At 35.1% G+C, this 24,494-nt stretch overlaps 1 protein-coding gene across 1 annotated transcript; it reads right to left on the bottom strand.

Annotated features, from left to right (window-relative positions):
* Positions 1 to 1,094: 1,094 nt before the first annotated feature.
* On the bottom strand, positions 1,095 to 23,926 carry LOC149785230 (uncharacterized). Its single transcript, XM_089931193.1, has 5 exons — positions 23,868 to 23,926; positions 20,109 to 20,166; positions 3,318 to 3,514; positions 2,203 to 2,235; positions 1,095 to 1,486 (listed from the first exon to the last, which is right to left on the bottom strand). The coding sequence occupies exons 1-5, from the start codon at positions 23,887 to 23,889 to the stop codon at positions 1,254 to 1,256; spliced, it is 543 nt and encodes a 180-aa protein (XP_089787319.1). The 5' UTR covers positions 23,890 to 23,926; the 3' UTR covers positions 1,095 to 1,253.
* Positions 23,927 to 24,494: the final 568 nt, after the last annotated feature.

The raw sequence follows: 24,494 nt of genomic DNA on the forward strand, positions 1-24,494 counted from the left end.
GTACTTTGCAATTAGAGTGAATAACTTAAATAAATTAAACCCCTTCAATTAACAACTAAACACAACTCCTACAATGAACAACTAAACACAACTAAAAGATTGATTCAAGTTTGGATGTGAAGATAGGATTGAGTAATTCAAATACAAACAATGCCAAAATAAAAACCTAAGACGCAATTAGACGACTAGGGTGAGAGACATCCTAACGGAATTTTCCATCCAGATGTTAACAAAATTTCTTTCTATAATCTTCTAGAAATGTAACCATGGCTATATATCAGACTCAAAACCAATTAGCAAGTTTACCCACAAATAATAAAAAATCGTAATGCATAATCAACGATCATAAACAAGAAGTACTTGTGCAATATGTTGTTTATAAAAATAGACTTTAGTCTGGTAGGCCCAAATTCATACCCTGAATTATGGACAAAGGTCAATCATACAATATAAATTGAATATACGTAACATGTAACTATGGACTTAAGCCAACGCAAAATACAAACTAAAATACATAACACTATCAACCGAGAGATACATCCTTTGATGATATTTCTATTTTAGAATGGCAATGAAGTTACGATACCTCCCTTATCCATTGGTCAATAAATTGCAGCTTACCGATTTCTAGCTAAGGTATACAAACTTTAAACAAGGCAGATGCTATAATAAGTGCTTTTCTTTAGAGAAATAAAGACACAACATTTCCTTGTTTTCAATTCAAATCGGATGTATTTGTTATAATCTCCAAGCAAACTACACAAGCAGAACAACAGATTGTGATCTAAGAACATACATACTTGAAATATAATGGCAGGAATTAGTTCTATTGTCCAATTCGTTTTTATTATCAACAACTTGGCAATTAATATAATCTCTATTTCTTTGGGTTATAGGGAAAGTCATGCAGAAGTCAATGTGCAAAATAACTACCTTATAGATCAGCGCCTGTTTCGATGGAGAACCTCTAATTATCAATATATGTGATCAACAGTAATTTGTTCCAAGAGAACGAAAGTTGTCAGATCAACTTTGGTTTGTGTAAAGAAAAAGCAATATTTTGTTTATCTAATCCAATCCTGTAAGTTTGTGACAATATGTACTTAGATTGTAGAATTCAATACTAATAACCATGAAGCATTTTCATATCACTTCTAGTAATCATGCAAACACTAACGTTCTACTTAGCAATAATAAATAAATAAATTAATAAATTCGTTATTAATAGAATGTGCTGGTGACATTTAAGAAATTTACTCCGTATTTAAAAAACACGTTCTTTCATCAGAGCTTTTAATATTTTCAGATTTCAGCAAGGCATCCGTTTCTTTTCCGCTGTGTTGGGGTGAATTTTGCTGTCTCTTGTTCTTCTTTCTCCACGGTGACTGAAAACGTCTGTGGATGTGTTGAATAATTACAATAGCCAGGAAAAAGACGAAATCCACAGCAAAACAACATAATAGCAAGATCCAATATTTCTTTTGTTCTGCAATAAAAGAAATAAGAAAACACGCTACATCCCTCCTGGCATAAAGTCAGCAAGTACGAACACTTTTTCTGAATAGGAAAACGATTAAAATATTCCATCTTGCAAAGAACATTATTATTGTTAGATTTAACTCAAAATTAGCATTGCAAAGCAGCCACTTGAGAGAAAGAAAGTTGCTCTTAGAATCATATCACTATTAAATAAAGTAGTTATATCAAACAAGAAAATACAATTGTCCTTAATACAACGAGGGGACCATATAGAGAGTGCCAATTTTGGCATGCAAAAGAAATCTACAGAACGTGAAGGGTGACAACAAATTTATGTTAAATATGATTCTCCTGACATATTCTGTTTCTTTTTATTTTATATACTGATAAGTCATGTGGAAGAAAACGTCAAACCAAAAAGTAATGTTTTAATTTTCTCAGTACAGTACTACATACTCCCTCGCAGTGCGGCGCCTCTGTATAAGGCGATCCCGTTGTTGAAGCATGTATGGTCATGGGTACTGTATAATTATATAATAGCAATATTATATGTATGTAATTATCTCATTATAAGGTGACCTCGCCTATAATGCGGACCACGTTATGGCTCCAAAGAACAGTGTTATGCTCAGGAATGCTATTCATCTTACATGTCAGGCCCTAATTGTACTAAGAAATTTTTATATACGGTATAGTACTGTATATTATTTTACATACAATTACCTTTTGTTTTCATTTTCTCCGTATTCTGTCTCACTGCAAAATAAGAAATCATTTTAAATTAATAAGGTTTGGAAATTTCGTGGTGGGGATGTTATCTTAAAGCGAATATATCTAATGGTATAGATGCATGCATCTTTTCAACCCCCACGTACTTAAATTACCGAGTAATATCGAGTGTACCTATATATTTGATACAAATACAAAAATAAGCAGGTGAAAACAATCCGAGCGTAGGCAGTAATCAAGCTATTGCATACGATTTCAGCGCCATTAAGCTATCGCAAATTTAGTATTTTCACGAGAAACAAGTTTCGCGATAATATCATAGACAATTTTAATATTGTATAACTGAAAGAATACAGATTTTGCAAATAGTGTTCTCTAGCTCAGATAAATTGTAAAGAAAGTGAAACTGTGACGTACTACAGCTGTCTGTTGCTGTGAGAATGACGTACTAAAACTATTTCGTGCTGTACGAATGGGCATGGACGAGAACGATTCTGCTTACTTTATACTGCGAAAAGTAATAAACATAGGTACTACTGAAAGTTCTTCCCGTCCTAACAAACCCATGAATTATGGCCAAGAGTGACAACAATATAACGACATTTCAAGCAATGGAATCAATAAACAGTTCTAATCTTGGATAATAGTCTTCTTTAAGGGAAACGATTTCATTTTTGAACTTCACAAATCTCCCACACTCAGTTTCTTCTGTTCGCTTTTCACCATTTAGGGCTCTTGCTTCCCTTTTAAACCTTTACCAACACATACACATTTGGGCAAGAAAATTGAAGAAACGACCTTTCATGCATTTAATTTTTTAAGTATTTTGCAGACGAGTATCAGAAAGTATTTACATTGTCTCTGTGGGCAAAACAGGTCTAATCAGTCATTCTAAATTTTGTTTAAATTTTTCTTTGTTTATTTGTTTATTGTCGTTGTCGTTTAAAGTTCAATAAAAGAATGAAAATGCAGACAACGTAAAAGAGACTGATCGTGGGATTAAACAATCTATGCAGACAGTGTCCAAGTGGTTTTGGCAATGTTATAATACCATGAGCCGTTTCACCCCAACCCCAATGCCGAAATCCTGGGTATTCACCAGTAATTACCATAAAGATAGTACACTTTTCTCTTCTGTCCCTCGATCCAGCATTCGTAGATCCCAGTATCCTTTCTGATGGTATAGAAAATCTGTAGTATTCCCCATATGTCGATTTTAAGGCGACCTCCAGTCTCATTACTCCAAGCAAGGGACGAACGGTAGATTCCACCCTTCACCCAATCTACGTTAGCCTTAACGGACTTCCTGTGAAAGTAAATATTGTGTCGAGGTTATTGCATTAGACTAATTTATTAGAAAAGTAATTAATTTATAATCAATCATACATTCAATTACGGAAAATAGTTAACTGGTAAACTTTTGTCGGTAACACGACGGTCGATATAACTTGGTACTGTTCTCCAGGAGCTATATCTCACGTTCTCAGTTTGAGTTGTCGTTTGAACTTGTCAAAACATAATTGTATGACACCATATCGCGTGTTGTCTCGTTCAAGCAGACGTTTCACGAGGCTTCGTGTGACCTCACATAGCCATGCTTGATTCTGGTTGAATCAGGCTACATCGCATGCTCTTCTGTGTTCATCTATCGTTAAAATGAATCAGTTTCTCTCTTCAGGTATTTTGTTTTGCCTACATTTTGCAAATTGGTACATCTTATTTAATGTCAGGTAAAAAGATTTCATTATAGACGTAAATTTGTGTGATATTTCTTTTCTTTATATTGTTGGTATATCAGTCGGTACAGCTACTATTACTAATAATAATAATAATAGCTGTCACTCCTGGTCAATGATCATTATAAGCGTGAGAGAGAATAAACTCGGCCTGGACATACCGTGTCTGCATAGCAAAATTGCGGATACCTGTCTTTGAAAAAAAAGCAAACACTACGACCCTCGCGGATATACTTTGATTCCATCCTTTTAGAAAAAAACCTTAAATTATTTAGGTTGTGACATCATACTGTACGTGGTCTCAAAAATGAGGTAATGCTCAGAAAGAACTAAACTGATCTTAAACCATTTTTTCTAACAGACATAGCTTTTGCTTATTGTTTACTTCAAAAGGTGTGAACCGACATACTTTGCTTTCGTTATTCATTTAATTTGCCTTGGTCAGCACGCTCACAGTGTAGTCAAACGCCCCGAAATTTCAGACGCCTCTTTTTTCCGCTTTCTTTTTCCCCACGCCATGATTTGGCTTTTCATTGCAAAGCAATGACAGAATATTGAGAAAGAAACATGGGCACGCCAGAAGTCCAAATGAATTAAAATGAATGCAATTAATTCTTTCAAAAAGTACAGAGAGGACGTGAGAGAAATATTGCATGCAAAATGAACCAAATAAAGCATTTTTCTTGTCATTCACTCTTATAATTGGATACAGATTTGTAGACCTGTGGTAGGAGTGAACCAATATGAAATTCTTTTAAATGACATCTTGCCTGATTCGCCTATATAATACATGATCAAAAAAGTTGCATAGCCAGTTATGCAAGACAGGTAGGTCATCACAACCATAATAAATTTGATATAGGTGTTCACATTCGCGATAAATGTGAATGTACACATAAAATTGTCTGACCATACAAACAACAGTCTCTGAAACTGATCTCTATGCGATCAGGAGTGTCTGGCATATTTTGCCGAGCAATCATGATCGCTGTATATATCTAACTACAATGTGTGTGTGCGTGTGTGTGTGCGCGCGCGCCCGCGCGTGTGTGTGTGTGTGCGTAGGTGTGTGTGTGTGTGTGTGTAGAGAGAGAGGACGATATAGCGTAAACTTCGCTCGGTAACATTGAATGCCCCCCCCACACACCCCAATGAGCCCATTACGTTGCAAATGATTTTCTTATCTATTGCGGATCAAAACTGTTTTGCTCCCTACAATAACGTGCATTAAACTATTTCATCCCATAAGCGACGCGACAGTTGTAAATAGCATCGATAAAAGTAGATTCTTGTCTTGTTCATTCCTTTTTGCACTTTATGAAAGACATATTCATCAAGGCGCAAAAGACATTCCAATATTGTCAGGAACACGATTATGTTCGCATTGTACATGTCACGTACAACATTTGTGCTATGACGGGATACCTTTTTCCGTGAAGGTGAGAAAGACAGTCTAATAAGAAAGAACTGTTTTACTACAGGAAATACAAACAGCACCAAAATACCCGCATGTAAAACCAATCTAATTAAGACGCTTGTGACAAAGATCAAATCGAACGGTAAGAACTGAAACTACGGAAAACCGTCCTAGACAACCGATATATTTTGGTGCTGTTTCATGTTTTTGCCTGGATCGTGTGACCAATCCATTTTTATTACCCGAACAAACAAGAAAAATATGTATTCCTATTTCATAGTTCCAAATATATTTCTGATTTGAATTTTAGATGTTCCACATGTTGCCATCATAAAACGCCTTTTCTCTGGCAGTAATAATTACCAAACAATCGTGTCCATCTTTCGGTGTTAATTCCCTGCGTTTGATTAAATATAAGTATAAAAATGCTGATCGAAATGAGAACCTATTAACTGTCACAACTGTACAGCTGTTTTTAACTTATTTCTGGCCTCAAATAACATATGTCTTTATTTATTTAACTGGCCTTTAATGGGCGCCTCCCTTTTAGAAATAATGCAGGAACGCTGTCGTAAATGAAACTGAGACATAAAACGATTGACCAAAAATTACATTGTCACCTTTCTTTACCATACTAATACTGAAATGTCTTTCAACGTGTTATTCTCGTTGAAAATTTATATTTTTCAGGAATATAAATATATGCTACGGCTTTTCATGAAGAGGGATAATAAACGTTACACACGATCTTCATTCGTGTCACGTAGAATATCATCGCTTTCTCATCGCAGGTCCATTTTTTCGAAATCCCCACTAATTAACCATCCCTTTTAATTTATTCACATTGAACAATTAATGTATTTTAAAACAGGTATCGAATTAGTATGTTTTATAATGTCTTGTAATGAGGATTAAACGCTACCGCTGATCAGGCCCTGTATTCTTCTAATAGATTTCATACGTTCTGTCCGAAACCCAAGCTAGGGCTTAAAAATCAGATATGAGACTCGAAACAAATCAAGGTCGAAATAAAATGAATTTTATGTTACGCTAGACATAAAAGAGTATGTAGGCAGGTAGGTAGGTATATATGTAGGTAGGTAGCTTTTACCCCACATAACAATTTCCAGTTAAAATCGTATTCGTGGCGATGCTCAAGATTTGCAATACCATGCTTTGTTTATAACAAAACGTCTTTCTAATAGAAAGATTATTATTGATATAGACTGTTGTAAAAAATATCAAGCGTCTGTGTATTTTCAACTGTGATATATTCTGCCATTATCCTAAGATTTCACACAAAATTTAATCTGCTTCGAGGCTATCAAGTGATCTCGCTATAATGTTTTTGCATAATGTTTTCCTTTCGAGTCAGTCTCAACGGAAGCAAATCGCTCAGCATATCGTCCTTTACCCGAAACGTCTGTATTATATATAGCATAACTTTTCTTTCTCGTCTGTGATATGTTCTGAGTTCGTTGAGAATTTTGTTGTTGGTTACTAGTGCCATTTTACAGGCATTTGTTTATGTTTTCATATCTAGGTCCAGTTCTTTTGTTCGATGCTGCTAATGTGATGCCAACAGCAAAGATGATCAACAGAAGTGGGTTTTGCCGTTCCACCAGCTGGTGCGACACCAGTTGTTGTCGGGACTATTGGAAAGTATGTCATACATTTTAAGATGTGAGCATAATAACGACATACACTTTAAGAACAATATCCTTTTTTATGATAATTAAAGTACGCGATCAGATCTTTTCGAGCATACTCTGGTATTTTATGAAAAATGAGGTTGAAATCTATAACACTCTTGTTTTGTTTCATTATGCTGATGAACTATACAAAACTAGGTGTTAAACTCGCTGAATGTCAGAGTATTCTCTGCAGCCGTCTTATTTACTAGTACTCGGAAATCATTATTTTTGGGATCAGCAAGAAAATTTTTGTGCTTATAAAAACAAGGAGATGTGTCACTATAAGTAGGGTCTGTCTCAACATATGAATATGCGATGTCATACTTAAGTTCGAAATGAGTTGGACTTTCAGTAATATCATTTACCATGTCATTGTGATCATTTTCTGTTTCGCTGATATAGCCAATGACTATGCTGATTTCTCTAAGGCTAAAATTTGTAAGCTTCAGGGACCGACGAAGAATAGCGTATGCTGTACCAGAATATGGCACACCATCACCTGGACGTAGTGTTATGCCATCAAGAAGAGGCAGGTATAGATGTCTAGCAATAATTTCTTTTATTTTAGTGTACCTCTGCTCTCTTAGTATTTTTAAGCTTCTTTTTTGTAATTTTGTAAACGAATCTTCTTTGCCCTAAACTCCGATATACTAACGTCTATTTTCTTATTAATCTCCTCAATCTCGTTACATATTTATAAAAACCATTTTGTTCATCTAGTGTTGCTGTGTTAATTGCGTTAAGCACTGCATTAACTTTCAGCATGCCATACTCATACTCTAAGTCTGGCGTTAGTGATGCTACTAGGAAGAAATAAGCTATTGCAAAAGAGTTAGCTTTTCCTTTTTCCTTCACCATTTTGAGTATTCTTTCAAAGTCGTCGTAATTGAGCCCAAAATTACAAAAGCTTCGTCTTTTTAGAATGAATCTCTCGGTTTATGATTCCTACCGAGTAGGCCTTTTTTGTTCAGCAAAAGAATTTAATACGTCATGATTTCTCATAAGCCTTTCCTGTTCTTCTTTCACATCACAATGTCCACTCGACTTAAGGAGATTTGATCGATCCATCAGTAAAGTATTTTCTTCAGAAAACTCTAGTAGTGTGTTGTTTAAAAGTTTATTTATTATATCCTCCATTTCTTATCTGACTCTTTCGAACAGTATTTTACAAGAGTGTCGTGATTTCCAGGAATCTCGTTAGGCAGCAAAGAAACAATTGATAAACAATTTCTTTCTTTTTCTTTCAGAAATGTTCAAAACTTAGTACTTTTAGTTTGATTATCTGATTGATTCGCGCTCTAAAATCTGTAATGGTGAAATGCCATGTGTGATAACTTGCGGATTAATTTTTGTTGCCTGATTTAGTTACATGCTGTAGTACTCTCTCTCTCTCTCTCTCTCTCTCTCTCTCTCTCTCTCTCGCAACTTGTAACAATCGGACTCTCCATTTTATTCTTATTTCACACTAAATCATCAGGCGTAAAAAAACTGAAACGTTGTCAATCCAGGATGAACACCTTTTGAATTAACGCAGTAAATTCGAAAGTAACTATAATTTACTGGCGTATTTGACGCTGCTAAAGTAAACGCTTGCAAAGTGGATCCAATGTAGACACCAGTTGCTGTGTATAATATTTTAAAATTGGTACTATAATTCGATTCTTCTAACCGTCAGTTGATGCACTCATGTTAGTCATCTTCGCAGCTGAAATGCCCAAATTGAAACTGCCGTAGGACACTGTATTTTTTTTTAATCCAAAAGCTTGTGTTAAATCCATCTTAGTTGTTCCTAGGCTGTTCCACATGAAAGCCTGACTTGGATAGTTTCCAGGATACAATGATTATGTTGTGTGGATAAACCCCAAGTGATTATTAGTAAAATGAACTAAATGTGGAATGTAACCAATATTATTTCGCACGTGTTTGTTGCAGATGCGACAGTCTCAACATAGGTTTTGATTGTTAAGTCGGCACCATTTTTTGCAACATATGTTGTTTTTTACTTTATTTGTTCCAATGTCTAGAGGTCCTGTCATTATATCTCCGTCTGTTCTAACGACAGATGTTAGAGCCTTTGTCAGGCATAAGTACAGAACAGCATCACTTGTGTTAACCGGATACCGTAAATTTCACAATCATACTAAGTTTACCTTGCATTGTATTGCCAGATCTATTTAGCGAATACTCGCGCGGGGGGTTTAGGCAGAGAGCATGTAAAGTCATCGAGTGCATCCTGACTTAAGGCCCACAGAACTTTACCACCCTTGTTTATAAAACCTGTAATTGTCTCACCAGCTAATGGAACATATTTTCTTAATGATGTCTCAACCTGAATATAGCTGGCGGCATCAGAAAATACAACAAGTGGATGACTTACTGGTAGTTCTGTTATTCTATCACCATTATGAAACCTGATATCACCATACAAATCATCAATTATTTTTTTTACTTTTAGAGTGTCAACAGTATTCAGCCTCTGTAAATTTGCTGCTTGTGACAAAATTCCGCCTGTCAGAAGATAAGCTATTTCTAAATTCATAATCTTTTTACCCTGTGTGTTAAGATCTCCGCTCATTGTGCCGCAAGATTTTTTAACATAATTTGCCAGATCAACACCTGTTGTACTCCCACTCCACCACTTCCGATTAAAGTTCCAAACTTTGAGTAGTAACTCAATTCATTATTTTGATTATATACTAAATGATATGAGCTGACAAAGCAATAATGACTTATTTCGACTGCAAGAACAAACTTAAAGACCTAATAATGTTACCTACCTGAAATATTCTCAGCATGTTTTTTATTTTTTAATGTTTTTCTAATTTCATGGTGTTTGTTTTTGTAATAATATTATTATATGTTTTTTTTTATCTTATAGGTGTTGTCTAATGTTGTAAAGCGTTTAGAGCTTCTAAAGATTAGGCGCTATACAAAGTCATTATTATTATTATTATTATTATTATTATTATTATTAAGCACAATAATCTTTGATTCAGAAAACGTACTAACACAAGCACAATAACGATCCCCCCGATGGTCATTATCTTATTGTAGGACGAAATGGTTCTGGTAAAACAAATCAACCGATGAACGTATTGCTGAATTATAACCTATGACAGATCTCATGTATACACAGTTAATGCGCAACAGAACAAATATCAGCTGCAGGAAAATTTGTTGACTTTTACCAGCAAGCTACATGTCGTGGAGAACACGATTTTTTTTCTTCATGTCTGTTCGTTTTGCCACAGACCGAGGTAAAATATTTAGATGCATTATTGAAATTTTTTATGTGATGATGATTAATAATGACAACACAACTATACATAATAAAATAAGCTTGTCGAAGCGCGAAAAAGAAACAAGAAAATATTTGAGGAAGGAAGATTAGCCCTACAGCAAGCAGAAGAAAGCACATCTAGATTTTTTTAAACCAGTAACAGCAATTGTGCTGGGAAAGCAACCAGTTGATGATAATATGACACATAAAGAACTTGAAAATATAAAAAAGAAGGGTCTTAAAAGTTTAACTGAGCTGAATCAGGATGAGGTAACTGCACAGCTTGCCCAGCAGAACGTAAAACAAGACAAGATTATTGAAACGCTCAAGCAACAGAAGGAGCAACTGGAGAAAAATTCTGATTTCAGGAGATATATTGGTAGGCTTATGGTACCAGATGATGAAGAGGCAGTTAACGACCTGTTAAAAGTTATAAAAATCCACTGCTCGATGACGACTACAACAGATTTGTTTTAAAACTTGGGACTACAGACGAAGAAATAAACGAGTTAGGAAGAGGACCGTGAACAAATGGCGGAGACAGTCAATCTTTTTGAAGGACTTGATGAGTTTATTAACATAGGTATTGATACTGAGAGGAAAATTGTCGCAGAAAATATTACAGAAGTAGCTAATTATGATCTTGTTTGTAATGGTATTTTAGCTGGATTTCTTTACGTTACAACTTCGCAATATAACCAAGGCAAATCAAAGGGCCCGTTTAAAATATCCTTCCAATTCTTTTTTATTGCTACAGGGTTCAATATCAACCTTACACATTTTGTGTATTTCCGTGGTTTAGAATCTTTTAACAAACTTGTTAGAGAGACCTCTGGTCTCGGCGTCAAAAGTTTTACATCAACTAAAGAAATGATTGATGATTGGTTACTGCTGATATCAGAAAAGAAGCTGGAGATACTGGCATGGAAACTGACAATGAAATAGCTGATATATTAGACAAGCTGCGCTTTTCTGGTATGTTAGAAGCTTATGATTATAGTGTAATGCATCATGATTTAGTACGAGTTAACGCAAAAATTTGTCTAAGCCTATCAGTAATGCAAACCACTCTCTTGCTCCACTCATCTCAATTTCAGAATGACAGCGTAAAGTGTACTGTAACATACATTCCACCGATTGTACTTGATCCTGATGAACAGCATGAGAAAAGATTAATTTCAGCTACAATGTGGAACAGCATGTTAAATGTTAAACTCGATGTCAATGATCTTGATACTTTTAAATCTGGTGCCAACTTCCCCGGTGTTAAAATTCAACCAGGAACGTTTAACGTCACTGATCTTAACATTGCTATAAACGCACTAAAAACAACAAATGGTGGCGTTGCTGATAAAAACAAAATTCTGCTAGAGCCTTATTACAACAGACTGAGAGCAAAATCACACTAAAAATAATATGCTGGTTGATTTCAACAAACCCACGAATAATGGCTCTCTGCTCGGTTTTGCTAAACAACATTATGGATCATCTGTTTTAACATCAATATCATATGACTGTGAACAACCTACGAATATCACAGATGATTCTGATAAACTGCTCTGTTGCTCAGGGATCATAATCAGCGAACGTTGCTCGTGGCCAGACTATCTATAGTTTCTCACCCGATGTACCACCAGGATCTCTACTGCAGATAAACCCAAGACAGATCATTTAATATCCACTAAACCTAGAGAAACAGATTTCTACAATAACGATGAAACTAATAGATCAAAACAATAGGCAGCTTGTTCTAAAAAACGAGGATGTCACACAATTACTACAACCCAGGCAGGTGAAATCAGTTTTTCTAAACGATCGGCATAATGATTAGCGACAGAAAAATCTCTCAAAAACGTAATCGGAGGAAATATCTTTGGCAGTATATTTTAAAAACTTGTTCAACATGGGCTAGGACTGGTCATTAAACTAACACCAGATGCAACTGACGCGCCATAAGCTGGTAATGCATTTTGTCAAAAGATTGCTGCTAAGATTGAAGGCAGCGGAATTGTCACACAGCAATAATAAAACACACAGTAGATGAAATAGCGCCAACACCTGAGACAGAGCAATGATACAAACAACAACAAGAAAAGTTTGCTGTCGCCAAAAGGCGAAGAAATTATCGGAAAATTAGAAACACGCTATCAACCAAAACTTGATACTGCGCGGTTTTGAAAATTTTGTCTAAACAGAAACAATAATAACGCCATCACTAAAAACTTATCTCGACCTTAACGAAACTCAGCTTATTGATGAATCTACCACGTAATTTGAGTACTTCTTCTATCTGGATGACGATTTAAATAACATAAAGGCATCAGGACAAATACAATAAACACATCCAAAGCTTTTCCAAAAGTTCGTGGTCAATTGCTTGACGCTGCTGGTGCAGTCACAGACAACTTGCTTGACAACGGTTATGTGTTATTTCGTAGTGCGGGTTATCAGCTCGCAAACCAAACAATAGAAGACATCACAGAACATCTATCAATAGCCAAGCACAATCTTGAGCATCGTTTCTTTTAGCGACGATTACTCTAGATCAACTGCGACAAATATGCTCTAGTTTAAGGACACGGCAACAGGTGAAGATGTTTCAACATAGTTCAGTACTGGGGTTGATGCTGCTGGTGCTAAAAACAAGTCTTACTGCTAATACTGCTAATCCCACTAGCAATGTTGCTAGGGCTATCGGAGATACAATGGGCTCGCAGTAGATAACCTTTGGCAGCAGAGGTATAACGAAGGTTATGCTAAATAAAGAGTTTTTACTGATAATGGTGGTTAGGTTACAATGTTTTATCAAAAGCAGTAAATTAGGATCTTGTCGTGATATTAACAATATTTTTCGTAGTATTAAACACACTATAATCCTGAACAGAGGTAATAACAACAACATAGTTATTAGGGTAGTCGTATTTTTGCGGCATCTGTCACTGTGGATGCCAAAGGTGGTTCCAACAGATGCAAAGCAGCTTGAACTGGAGGAATATCCAGCAGCTTTTACAAGTCGGATTTACTTTGAACAAAACAAGGTTTATAGACAAGCAATACGAGACACTGCTAGTTACACGTTGCGAGTAACGACAACACAATCAGAACAACTACCACTATGCATATTTTTGTCGTAGTTCAAAACGGAGATCAAACGACAACGATAATGAAACGTGTTATAGGGAAAATGAAGACGATAAAGCTAGATGTAAAGAAATGATGTTAACCAAGAAATATGAGCCATTGAAGAACATTTTAATAGAAAGTTAGTGCATGACAATATTGCGCAAAACATAAACTTGCCATCGGAGTAAATCTTCAACAATAGGATACTAATATCCTAGTGTCGGAATTACACTATCGAAAATAAATGTTTCTCAGAAAAAAGGTCATCGCAAATCCGATATTTGAAAAATAGATCTAGCTAATATGTCTGGTGTATTTGATAATGCTAATAATGGTAACAAATACATACTGATTATTTTTGCTGTTTTTAGCAAATTTACTTTTGGTATTCCCTATACAAATAAAACTGGACAAACAATAACAAATGCACTGCACAATATTATAGCAACAACAGAAAGAAATCACAATTTTTTAAAATGACAATACAGCAGAAGTTTTTATATAAAATATAAGCATTTCGCGCTAAAACTACTAACAAATATGTTGATGATTCTCAGCGGATTGTATCAGAGTATATATAACACGAACGATAGGACACTGTCAGCTAACAGGTATAGTATGACATCGGCTGATGCTATTAAAAATCCAGTGTTGGCAAACGGAAACACATACCGCCGGCACTAGTTTAAGAAAACCGATAAAGTTAGAATATCATTAGTTTCTTCTTTTTAAGTTTGGAAAAGGTTTTCCTCCAAATTGGTATGAATAAGTCTTTATTGCTGATAAAGTTCTGACAACAATACCAGTAACGTATAAACTAAAAGAATCTGGCAGGAAGAGATGTAATAGGAAGTTTCTGCTTGCAAATACTACAGAAGACACAACTGAATATATTTGTCATATAAAAATAATATAAACCAAAGTGAACTGCGGGTGGTTTAAAAGTTTAGTCAAATGGCGGCGGGGACAGCGACAGTTTTAACCGTTGGATCCCAAGTAGCTAGATCCAATAGATGGTCAAAGATTTGTCACTTGCTGGCTAATAAGATCAATATAAATCCTCTCATATTTTATTATAACAAATTTACAATTGACAAAGTCGCATAATGATATCAAACAATGTTTCCTTTCCTCTGTGACATCTCAGCTCTCTGTCATCAAATTTAGAACTTTAGTGAAGATAAAATCAATCTTAATATCTTGTCGACCTAGTATTTTAATCTTCATAATAGGTCTCAACATGTTCCAAAACAGTTGATACTGAGTAAAATGAAACTTCTTAATCTTGTTTGGGAGATGGTACTTGACGCAATACGTACCAGTTGTTGATTTGCCATAAGGTTAACTACTTGCAGAAATTGTTTCAGTAAATTCAGCAACAACTTCACCTTCCTCTGGGTCTTCTTTTTGTTCAGGAAAAAGATAATATCATTGTCATCAAAGAATAGATTGGCAAATGACTCCAGTAGTCTGCCGGCGGACATTACTAACAATTGCTTTTGCTTAATTAAATTTCATGCAAAATCTAAAAATAATATAACAGAACGTTTCCACGTTAGAGCAAAATATTAAGCCACAAACAGCTTGAGGAGGCTATAAGAGCTACCTCAGAGGTGGTGAGAATATTATTGATTACCTTGATATAGAAACGGATAAAAATTAAAATATTTAAAAAGCTGCAGATGTATCACTACTTTGCTCAAATAAGATCTGTGTAGGATAATAGAGAATCACAATTATGAAGCATGCCTTCCTCACAAAAATAATCCAGAGTAAATTTTTAAAAAATTCTTATTAAACGTTTTTGAAAAAGCTGATTTTGTTTAGCCATCAACAAATACTTAACCGACAGAGGGTAAATATTAAAATGTCTCTTGCAGCATACTTTACTGGGGGGAAAAAACGATATTTCTTTTGTGTCAGGCTCTGCTGAAAACATTGGACAAGCAGATTTAAAGGTGTTGCCATTGCTTTCCTTTCCACGTCGACTGTTTTCTTTTGAGTAGCAAGGTCGATGTTTTCTATCCAGTTGTCAATTTTAATACTGTTCAGATCAACAACTAAACCTTTTGGAATAGGCCATTTAATACTTCCCATACAAAATGATGTGAATGATAGTTGATCCGGCTTGAATCTGTGCCAGGAACCCTAATTATCAAATTACCGATGACAGACAGATTTCCAAGACCGTCTTTTGGCTCTAATGGTCTACAGTAAACCTCTATTGTTCGCCCCATCAAATCAAATATAGGATGTAGTTGATACTCGTTTTGCAAATCCTTTTGGAACTTCATCGTAAAATAAAGTTCAATTTAATTGTGTTAAGCATTTCAGTTTATTCAGTATCATTTCTTTCCTTAAGTCTTATTTTATAACCAGGTGGTGTTGACACCCCAAGAGGTTCACTGGTTTTTTAATTTATTACAACTCCCACCATATTTCCAGCAAACATGTCGTATTTCTGATTGAACCAGAACATTTCTTGCTATCGCATTGTTTGTATGATGCCGCTAAGTCGTGCTTTTACGCTCATTATTTTATTAGGTTTTCCAGTCTTTAATTGATATTCTGAATAGGTACAATCCGATTCCTCCAACTTATAATGCATACTCAGAGTTATAATCAGTCTCAAAGTATAATGTTGCGATTAATTGATCTTGCAAATAGAAGCTTAATGAAATTTTAATAATGGCAACAGCATTTGCTGGATTTGACAACAGCTGGAAGTTTGATGACAATAACATTTTATCAGAAGGTTTCTCTGCTGCAGATTTATATACTTTATCATTTCCAACTGTACAAAGCGAGCTCAGTAAGCACAGGGGACTGAAAGCTATCGTACAATTTCGTGTTCTTTAACAAAACGTTCGGCAGCGAGCAGTCTGATGAAGTATTAGTTGATCTTATCATACCAGCTAAGTGGAGAATAATTCTGGTAGGAACAGATCTATAACTTATCAGAACACCCCCACCCCCGAAAATCTGACAAAAATAATTGATGAGTACACAGCATCTGGTTGAGGTTGGCGGTTTCAAGAAATAACAGATGTTTTATTTCTTACTGCTAAATGCAACCCACTGTGAGGTGCTTCATTTGTTGAGCTTACAAATGGAATAAAACAATGTACATATTGCATTATTATACGAAACAATGACAATCGATATTTTGAGTGGGCTGTTTTATCAGCATTATTTCCCGCTAAAGATCATGCTGATCGTGCATCAACATATGCAAATTATGTTAATAAACTTGATTTCAGAGGAATCAGTTTTTTGTGGCTGAAAATCAAATACCAAAGATTGAAAAACAACACAACTAAAGAACTTCATTAGCCAAGTCAATGACATTGAAATGATAGAAATAACAGTTTCTATGAAATCGTTAACATCATAACAAGAAAACGAGCTTAGATCAGCAGAAAGATGTTACATCTGCGACAAGATCTCAGGGCAAGAGCGTGTTAGAGATAACTGACATCTTACTGGAAAATACAGAGGTTCAGAGCACAACAACTGTAATCTTTATTATAAGGTGTCTGGTTTTGTTCCAGTAGTTTTTCATAAATTGTGTGGATGTTATACTCATATTATCGTGGACGCGTTTGGTGACCCTGCGGTTATCGCTCATGCTAAGCTTTGCGACAGCAATACGATTCAGTGCATTCCGAACAATACTGAAAAGTATATGTCGGTATCTCTTGGCAAGCTGGGGTTCATTAATAGCTGACCTTTCATGGCACCTTCTCTAGAATAATTAGTGAAATGTTGTTGCAGTTTCGAAAATTTAGAAGAACACTTCAGAGAGAAAACAAATCTGTTAAAAAGAAAAGATGTGCATACATATGACTACGTCGACAGCTGGGAAAACTTCGATGAAACAAGTTTGCCTGACAAGGACAAGTTTTGCGTGCAGTTAAATCTTGAGAAAATTAATTATCACGAATATGGGTACGTTAAAGATATTTGGAAAGAGTCTGATTGCCAGAATCTTGGTGATTACCACGATCTGTATTTGATAACCAATGTACTTTTGCTTGCTGAAATTTTCGAGAATTTCAGACACGTTAGTTATAGGAACTACGGATTAGAGTCTGCTTGTTATTGTACTGCACCATGACTAAGTTGGGACGCCCTGCTAAAACAAAGCAACAACAAAATCTGGAACTCTTGACCCATCCTGATGTGTTTTACTTCATATAGAAAAGGTATTAGAGGTGGAATCAAAATAACGCGCTTAGGCCAACAAAAAAAAAAAACGTAAAAGATTATGACGCAAGCAAACCATCATGTTTTATCCTCTTTCTAAATACTAAAATTCTATATGGTTGGGCATTGTCAAAACAGCTGCCATGTAGTGGATTTGGATGGATTAGAACAGAGCAGTTTCTGAGAGAAACTGAAAAAAGATGACATATGATATTAAATATTTTTATGAGGCTGATACAGATTATCCAGCTGAACTTCACAATCTTCATAATGATTATCCTTTCTGTGCTGAATAAATGTTAATCACGGACGACATGTTGTCACCAAAACAACTAAAGTTTAAAGAAACGTTTGGTATTGGAACAAACACAGCACACAAACAAAAACTCGTTCTAAAATTACTTGAAAAAAACGCTATGTCACACACAACATAAATTTAAAGCAAGCGTTAGACCATGGATCAATACTGAGAAACGTTCACCGATTGTTAAAATTCAAGCAATCACATAATGGATGAAAGGTTATATTATTGATGCTAACACGCAGCGTACAGCAGCAGCAAAAACAGATTTTGCGAAAAACATTTTGAAGTTGATGAACAACAGTGTTTTCGGCAAGACAATGGAAAACATTAGAAAGCGTGTTAACGTTGAGATTATAAATAACGCTAAATGACGAGATAAAGTTGTTGCTGATGATGGCTTTGTCGTCAATAAATTCTTTAAAGAGAACCTTGTGGCAGTACACAAGAGAAAGACAATACTAAAACGAAACAAACCAATCTATGTTGGCAATTCTGTACTTGACTTGTAAAAGTGGTTAATATACTGGTTTCATTATGATATTGTTAGCTAAAAGTGGGCAATTGCTGAGTTGTTGATTTACAGAGAATCTCTATAAGGAAATCTATGAAAACAAGGAACTGTTCGATCTTTCTGATTATTCTAAGAGCAGTGGATTTCATTGCGACGGCAATAAAAAGGTGATAGGAAAGTTTAAAGATGAAACTAACTTCAACACTATTATAGGGTTTATTGGACTTCGAAGTAAAGTGTACGCAATGATACTAGCTAACGGAAAATATTAAAAATAGCTGCAAATGGTGTTAAAATTATTAATATTAAGATGATGTCGTTCCGAGATTATGAAGTTGCTTTAGGAGAATATGTTAGTCATGATGAGATGACGACAATCAGATCAAATTGCCAAAAGATTGAAACTGATGTTATTAACAAAGTGGGGCTATGTAATTTTGATGACAAACGATATTGTTAGGACGTTATTAATGCTATTGTTCACGGGCATTATAAAACAAAATTTTATGTGACAGGAAAGATAAACATCAGGTAAGTATCGATCTAAATGTGACGTGACAATAAAGATAGAAACTGTAGAAGTAAGTGCTCATTTAAATTTTTTGTGACAGTAACGATATAAAAACAACAGTACTAGTAAAGGATAGAGGGTGTTTTACCTGACATACCAATTTCCTATTAAAATCGTATTCGCGGCGATGCTCGTTTTCTAGCCGCCTGATATTTTTTCAACACTCTCTATCAGTAATATTCTTTCTATTAGAAAGATGTTTTGTTATCATAGAGCATGATGATGGAAATCTTGATCATCGCTGCAAATACGATTTTAACCCGAAACTGTTATGCGGTGTCAAAAGCTCAACTTCCTTTAGTACTTGTAGGTAACAAAAATGACAAAGTAAAAAACCTTACTAAAATTCCAGAAATTCCAGGAATCCAACCTCTCTCACCGAAAGTAAATCACTCTGAGACAAATGTTTATTGGTAAAGATGTTGCAAAAACTTCGAAACAGTGCATGCATAACAAAGACAAAAATGGACAAAAATCCATATAAACTTAATAAATTCCATTATTTTCAAGCGTTTCAGACCTTCCGGAGTGAACACAAACCACGGCAAATTGTTTGCCGCGATTAGTCGCCTGTAGCATGCACTTGGGTGCATCTGAACTTTTCTATCAAGCCCGCAGGGAAATAAACATTGGCTAAGTTATTATATGGAGATTGGATAGAGGCAATACATATTTTCCATTCCAGTACATTTTGTGCCATATCATTTAAGAAGGACTATTCAGTTATATCATAGACACAACCATTGCTTATGTCAAGCCTGCTCCCCGTTACAATGGCTTCAACCGAGCCACCGTTGCATACATAAATAGCAGATATGGGTCTATGCTGTTTCACCCCCTTAGGATTGCAGGCAGCTAAGTGTGAACCCTGATCTACTATAACATATTTAAGTCTACGCTGGTGTCTGTTGCGTCCGTAATATACAGTTAAAATATTGTGATTTTAGTTGACATACACTAATGTCTACGAAACACACATCTAAAAAAAATATATAAAGAAACCAATTACAGAAAGCTTAGAGTCTATATTTTTATGTTTGATTTTGTAACAACCTTACCCTTGGCATATGAATTTCACCCGTTGGCCTACTTCCGTTTTGACCGTTATCACTTTATCTGAAACGATTAATCAATGAATTAATTAATAAGAAGTGAACTATTTCCACGGTGTTTTTTAAGGAAAATTAATTGCTGTCAACAGGGCAATAAAGCGTAAAATGCATAGGAGATAAAATATTTGCTGCAATTTTGCTATTAGCCCTGTTTCAAGAAAGAGTTTCTTGCATAACAATGATCGCTTCAAAAATATTAGAGTATTTCACGTTCTGCGAAAATGAAATACATGCATATGTGCAATAAGCATTATTACAAGTCAGAACAAATTTTAAAGATAAAGAAATTAGGTTGCTGTGCATTTTGTTGCATAAAAGTCTGAAATGTATGTCTCAAGACTAATGGCATAGAAACTTAAATAGAATTATAACCTGTAATTACATATCAATAACATAGAGTATAACCTGTAATTACATATCAATAACATAGTTGTATTAGGAGTATATAACAGTTTCGAAATTTTCACTGGTTGAAGATAAAAACCTCTCAATTTAATCGTCAAGAAAGATTTCTTTTGCTAAATGAACTTTGACGATATTATAGCGAACGAAGCTTTAACTTTTTAGGTAGCTCGGAAATGTATAACAAGGTATGTGAAAATTATACGCTTGGCATTTTGAAAACATTGTTCAAGGAAATTGCACACAATCATTATCGATATCTTCCGGTGTTTTGTGCATGTTTAATTGCGGAGAAAAACGATGTAAAGAGAGTAAGTGCTCGTAATGTCTATCAAAGATTGCACTAACTGTCATGTGACCTTTTTATCTTCGTAATTTCCAAGATTCTGTACTTTTGTTTTTGATTCAACCATATAATCAATCGATATTCCTTGTAACTCATAATCATTGTAGGGACAAAGGCTAAGGACAAGACATAATGCTTGCATCTCTATGATGTTACGCGGCTTCAGTTAGTACTTAGTGTACAGCAACCCTCGCTCGTTCCTGTGTTTATTTCTTGATAATAGTGTATTAAGATCGTGAAACTGACCAGCAGGATGACATCGAAGTCGATTGATGGCAGGTCGTAAATATTATGATGATTTCATAATGTTTGTATTTAATTACAGTTCTGTAATCCCTACAGTACGAAGGTCTAGAGGACTTTCCCGTTAAATAATTAATTGATGAAAGATGTCAGTGTTACATCATCCTGATGTTCAATATCTCCCATGGATACTAGCGTAATCGAAATACGTTTATGGTTGCGCTCTACAGTTCGGCACTTTGCATAGGGTTTGAATTTTAAAGGAAAAGAACTTCCCACGATTTTCTCACTGGTTATTCTGGTTATTTAAAACATACCTGCTTTATCTTAGGTATTGTGAAAATATTTTTGTATTCCCTTTATTTTCGTGTATGATTGATGTGTGTAATTTGGTTTATAGATTAAATACCTTGACCTTTCTTCAAAAGACTTCTGTTCCGCTTAGTCATTTTTACTTCCTGGACTTTTAATGTGAATTGGAAAAAACGAGCCGATAACTATTTTTATTTTTTATAAATATATTTTATTATTATGGTATTATCTAATCTGGCAAAATTCATTTTCCCTCTTTAATAACTGCTGAAGTTAGTGTACTTTGGACTAGTTTAGGCTAATGAACATGGAAGCAGCCATATATGTGCAGTTTCCATGATGATGAAATAAAAAGTGAACTATTTCCACGGTGTTTTTTTAAGGGAAATGAATAGCTGTCAACAGGGCAATAACGCGTAAAACGCATAGGAGATAAAATATTTGCTGCAATTTTGCTATTAGCCCTGTTTCAAGAGTCTCTTGCATAACAATGATCGCTTCAAAAATATTAGAGTATTTCACGTTCTGCGAAAATGAAATACATGCATATGTATAAAATGCATTATTACAAGTCAAAACAAATTTTAAAGATAAAGAAATTAGGTTGCTGTGCATAGTACATAAAAAGCAGCATAGAGGTATGACAACATTCTCTCCAAAGCGCATTTTCCTTTGGCAAACAATTTCACCTTATGCTGATGCCTTTTGCAGAAGTACATACTAACTGTTGGTCGCTACTCAATAAAACTTTTGCCTCTAAAATAATTAATGGGGTGACACAATTTATAAAGAGGGAATTGCCATAAAATGGCGGATAACTCAGTCAATACCGAGGTAGGCAAGGAGTGTTAGCGAGGTAAAAAAAAATGTGTAAGAAAAAAATCATCTTGATATCTTTCAGCAATCATTCCTAGACGTTAAGTGAAAAATTTGTTTCTGATAAACTTTACCTTGAAAGGTGACTATTATAAATGTTTCGGCCCAGAAGAAATCACTTTAATCGATGAGTGTTATTTATTAAACAATTGGATAATGCGTGTCCCCATTTTTTCATATTTTGGAGATGTTTTATTTCTTTCTTCTAACCATTTGTGTAAGGCTGAGTGTGTTCCGGGTGGTTGCTAACGCTAAACCGCCTGGCTCTAATGAATGACTTCATCACGCAGACGTTACGTTACTTAGAATGCGAGTGGTAAACACTAATTTTCCAGTAGTGTCATTACCAAAGAAGAACATTAAATTAACGATCAAAAATTCGGTTTTACATCATCAATAAAAGAGCATACAAAAAAATGCCGAAAGCCTAAAAACTATTGGCATAAAATAATTATATACAGACACGTATTTAAGAATTGACTATTTACCTAACAGCAACGTGATTCTGAGTTATGCGAGGATTTTACGACCTACCGTACATTGCTCTAATGTCACCGTTACTTCCAAACTCTCGTGTTGATTTGACACAAAATAGGTCACTAAGTAGTCAGATTGAGACATTTTTCAAATTTGTAACTAAATATATCAGTTCTCAAACTAGAATGATTATCTGGGTCACGTGTGCCTGCAGATTTAAGAAAATATTCCAACCTGCATCATGTCACCTATCATACAATGAGTATTTGTTTTCACCATCCAGTACAAAGCCCCATTGCAATCTGGGTAAAAATCCAGTTAAGAATGTCATATCACTATGGTGGCCATAGCGACAAAACCAGCTCAGTGACACTCTACTTTTTTAACTGACGCAAATTTAGGTCCAATTTACTACTTCTTTCAATAAAATAATTTCTGGATAAATGTATAAACAACTTGAGTAGATTTCTACTCCAAATTTATTCACAGTTATAATATGTGATGCATAAGATACCAAATTTGTTTTAGACTTTGAAAGCAGCTATGTTCTCTTCCGTTCGATTTTAGAATATGTTGAAAGTGACACGATATCTTTACAGATGATTTTATGTTTAGGTGGAATTTCAACATACTTTCATGTCGCACTTACAAGAATTTCATGTCTTAACAGTTTTCAAATGTCTCTATCAATGTTTGTGCTTATGTAATGACTTAGTGGCACGGGGAATGGGGCTTTTTCGGTACGAATGTGCAGCCAAATATTGCAAAGGAGAGAGACATAAGTCAGCTATTTCGTCTCTTTATATTAGTAGCTAGGTCATCAGTATGGAACGTAGTAACAATAAACGTTATAAAGTCACTGACATTTGCAAATGTCAGTGACTTAACTTTAGTTTCCAGATCGTATGAAGACATATCTACAATGGAACTTTCCATGCACAAAAAAGACTAAAGGGAATTATACACAACTGAACTTTAAAAAAACGGAATTTTCTCAAGAGTGTACAAACTTAATCATAGTGACCTAATTCTAGTATTTTGAAACTTACTGGATGGTCGTTTTTCATTCATACGAAGGTCTGACGAGGAAATCTGTCTCTTTTTGCGATCTGTAAGAAAACGTACAGAGTGAACCAAAGAAAGATGTGGCGAAAAAAGTTCAAAATGTAACAGTTTTGCATTTGAGTATTTTAGGACATTCAATTGTTTTGTAAGTGAAGCAGACAAAGTGTTAACAGGGATGCTTTATGATCGCTGGTAGAAGGAATATTCGCAACAATAAAGTCACCATAGTCTCCAGGAAGTATTGTTCCGAAAGAGACATCCATCCATAAGTATACACACGGAGAGACAGACAGACGGACCATATATATTATTTACCTCGTTATGGGCATATGGACCTCCTTACTTAATCTGATCTTAGTTCCAGCAATGCTTTGAGTAGGTATATAGTTATATACCTCTATACTGACATGCCTGTATATAGACAGGCCCACAGACGAAAGACACCAACTTTTACTTACCTCCTCAGGGTATGAGGCATGTAGACCTCTCAGTTCTTCTAGCCTCATTCCCTTATCATCCATCTGACATGAGTTGAGTAGTTGTGATCAACACACAGACACACAAACTCAAAGACAGGTTTTCTCTGTTACTTACGTGTACAAGGTTTGAAG

Source organism: Sinohyriopsis cumingii, chromosome 13 (assembly GCF_028554795.1).
Source record: "Sinohyriopsis cumingii isolate HCF-2022 chromosome 13, ASM2855479v2, whole genome shotgun sequence".
NCBI lineage: Eukaryota > Metazoa > Mollusca > Bivalvia > Unionida > Unionidae > Sinohyriopsis > Sinohyriopsis cumingii.

Coding starts and splice junctions, on each gene's coding strand:
- LOC149785230 (XM_089931193.1), bottom strand. CDS start 23,889: ATGAATGAAAAACGACCATCCA. Junction 2,236..3,317: donor AAAAGTGTACTATCTTTATG/GTAATTACTGGT, acceptor CTTATTTTGCAG/TGAGACAGAATACGGAGAAA. Junction 1,487..2,202: donor GGAGAAAATGAAAACAAAAG/GTAATTGTATGT, acceptor CTTTTATTGCAG/AACAAAAGAAATATTGGATC.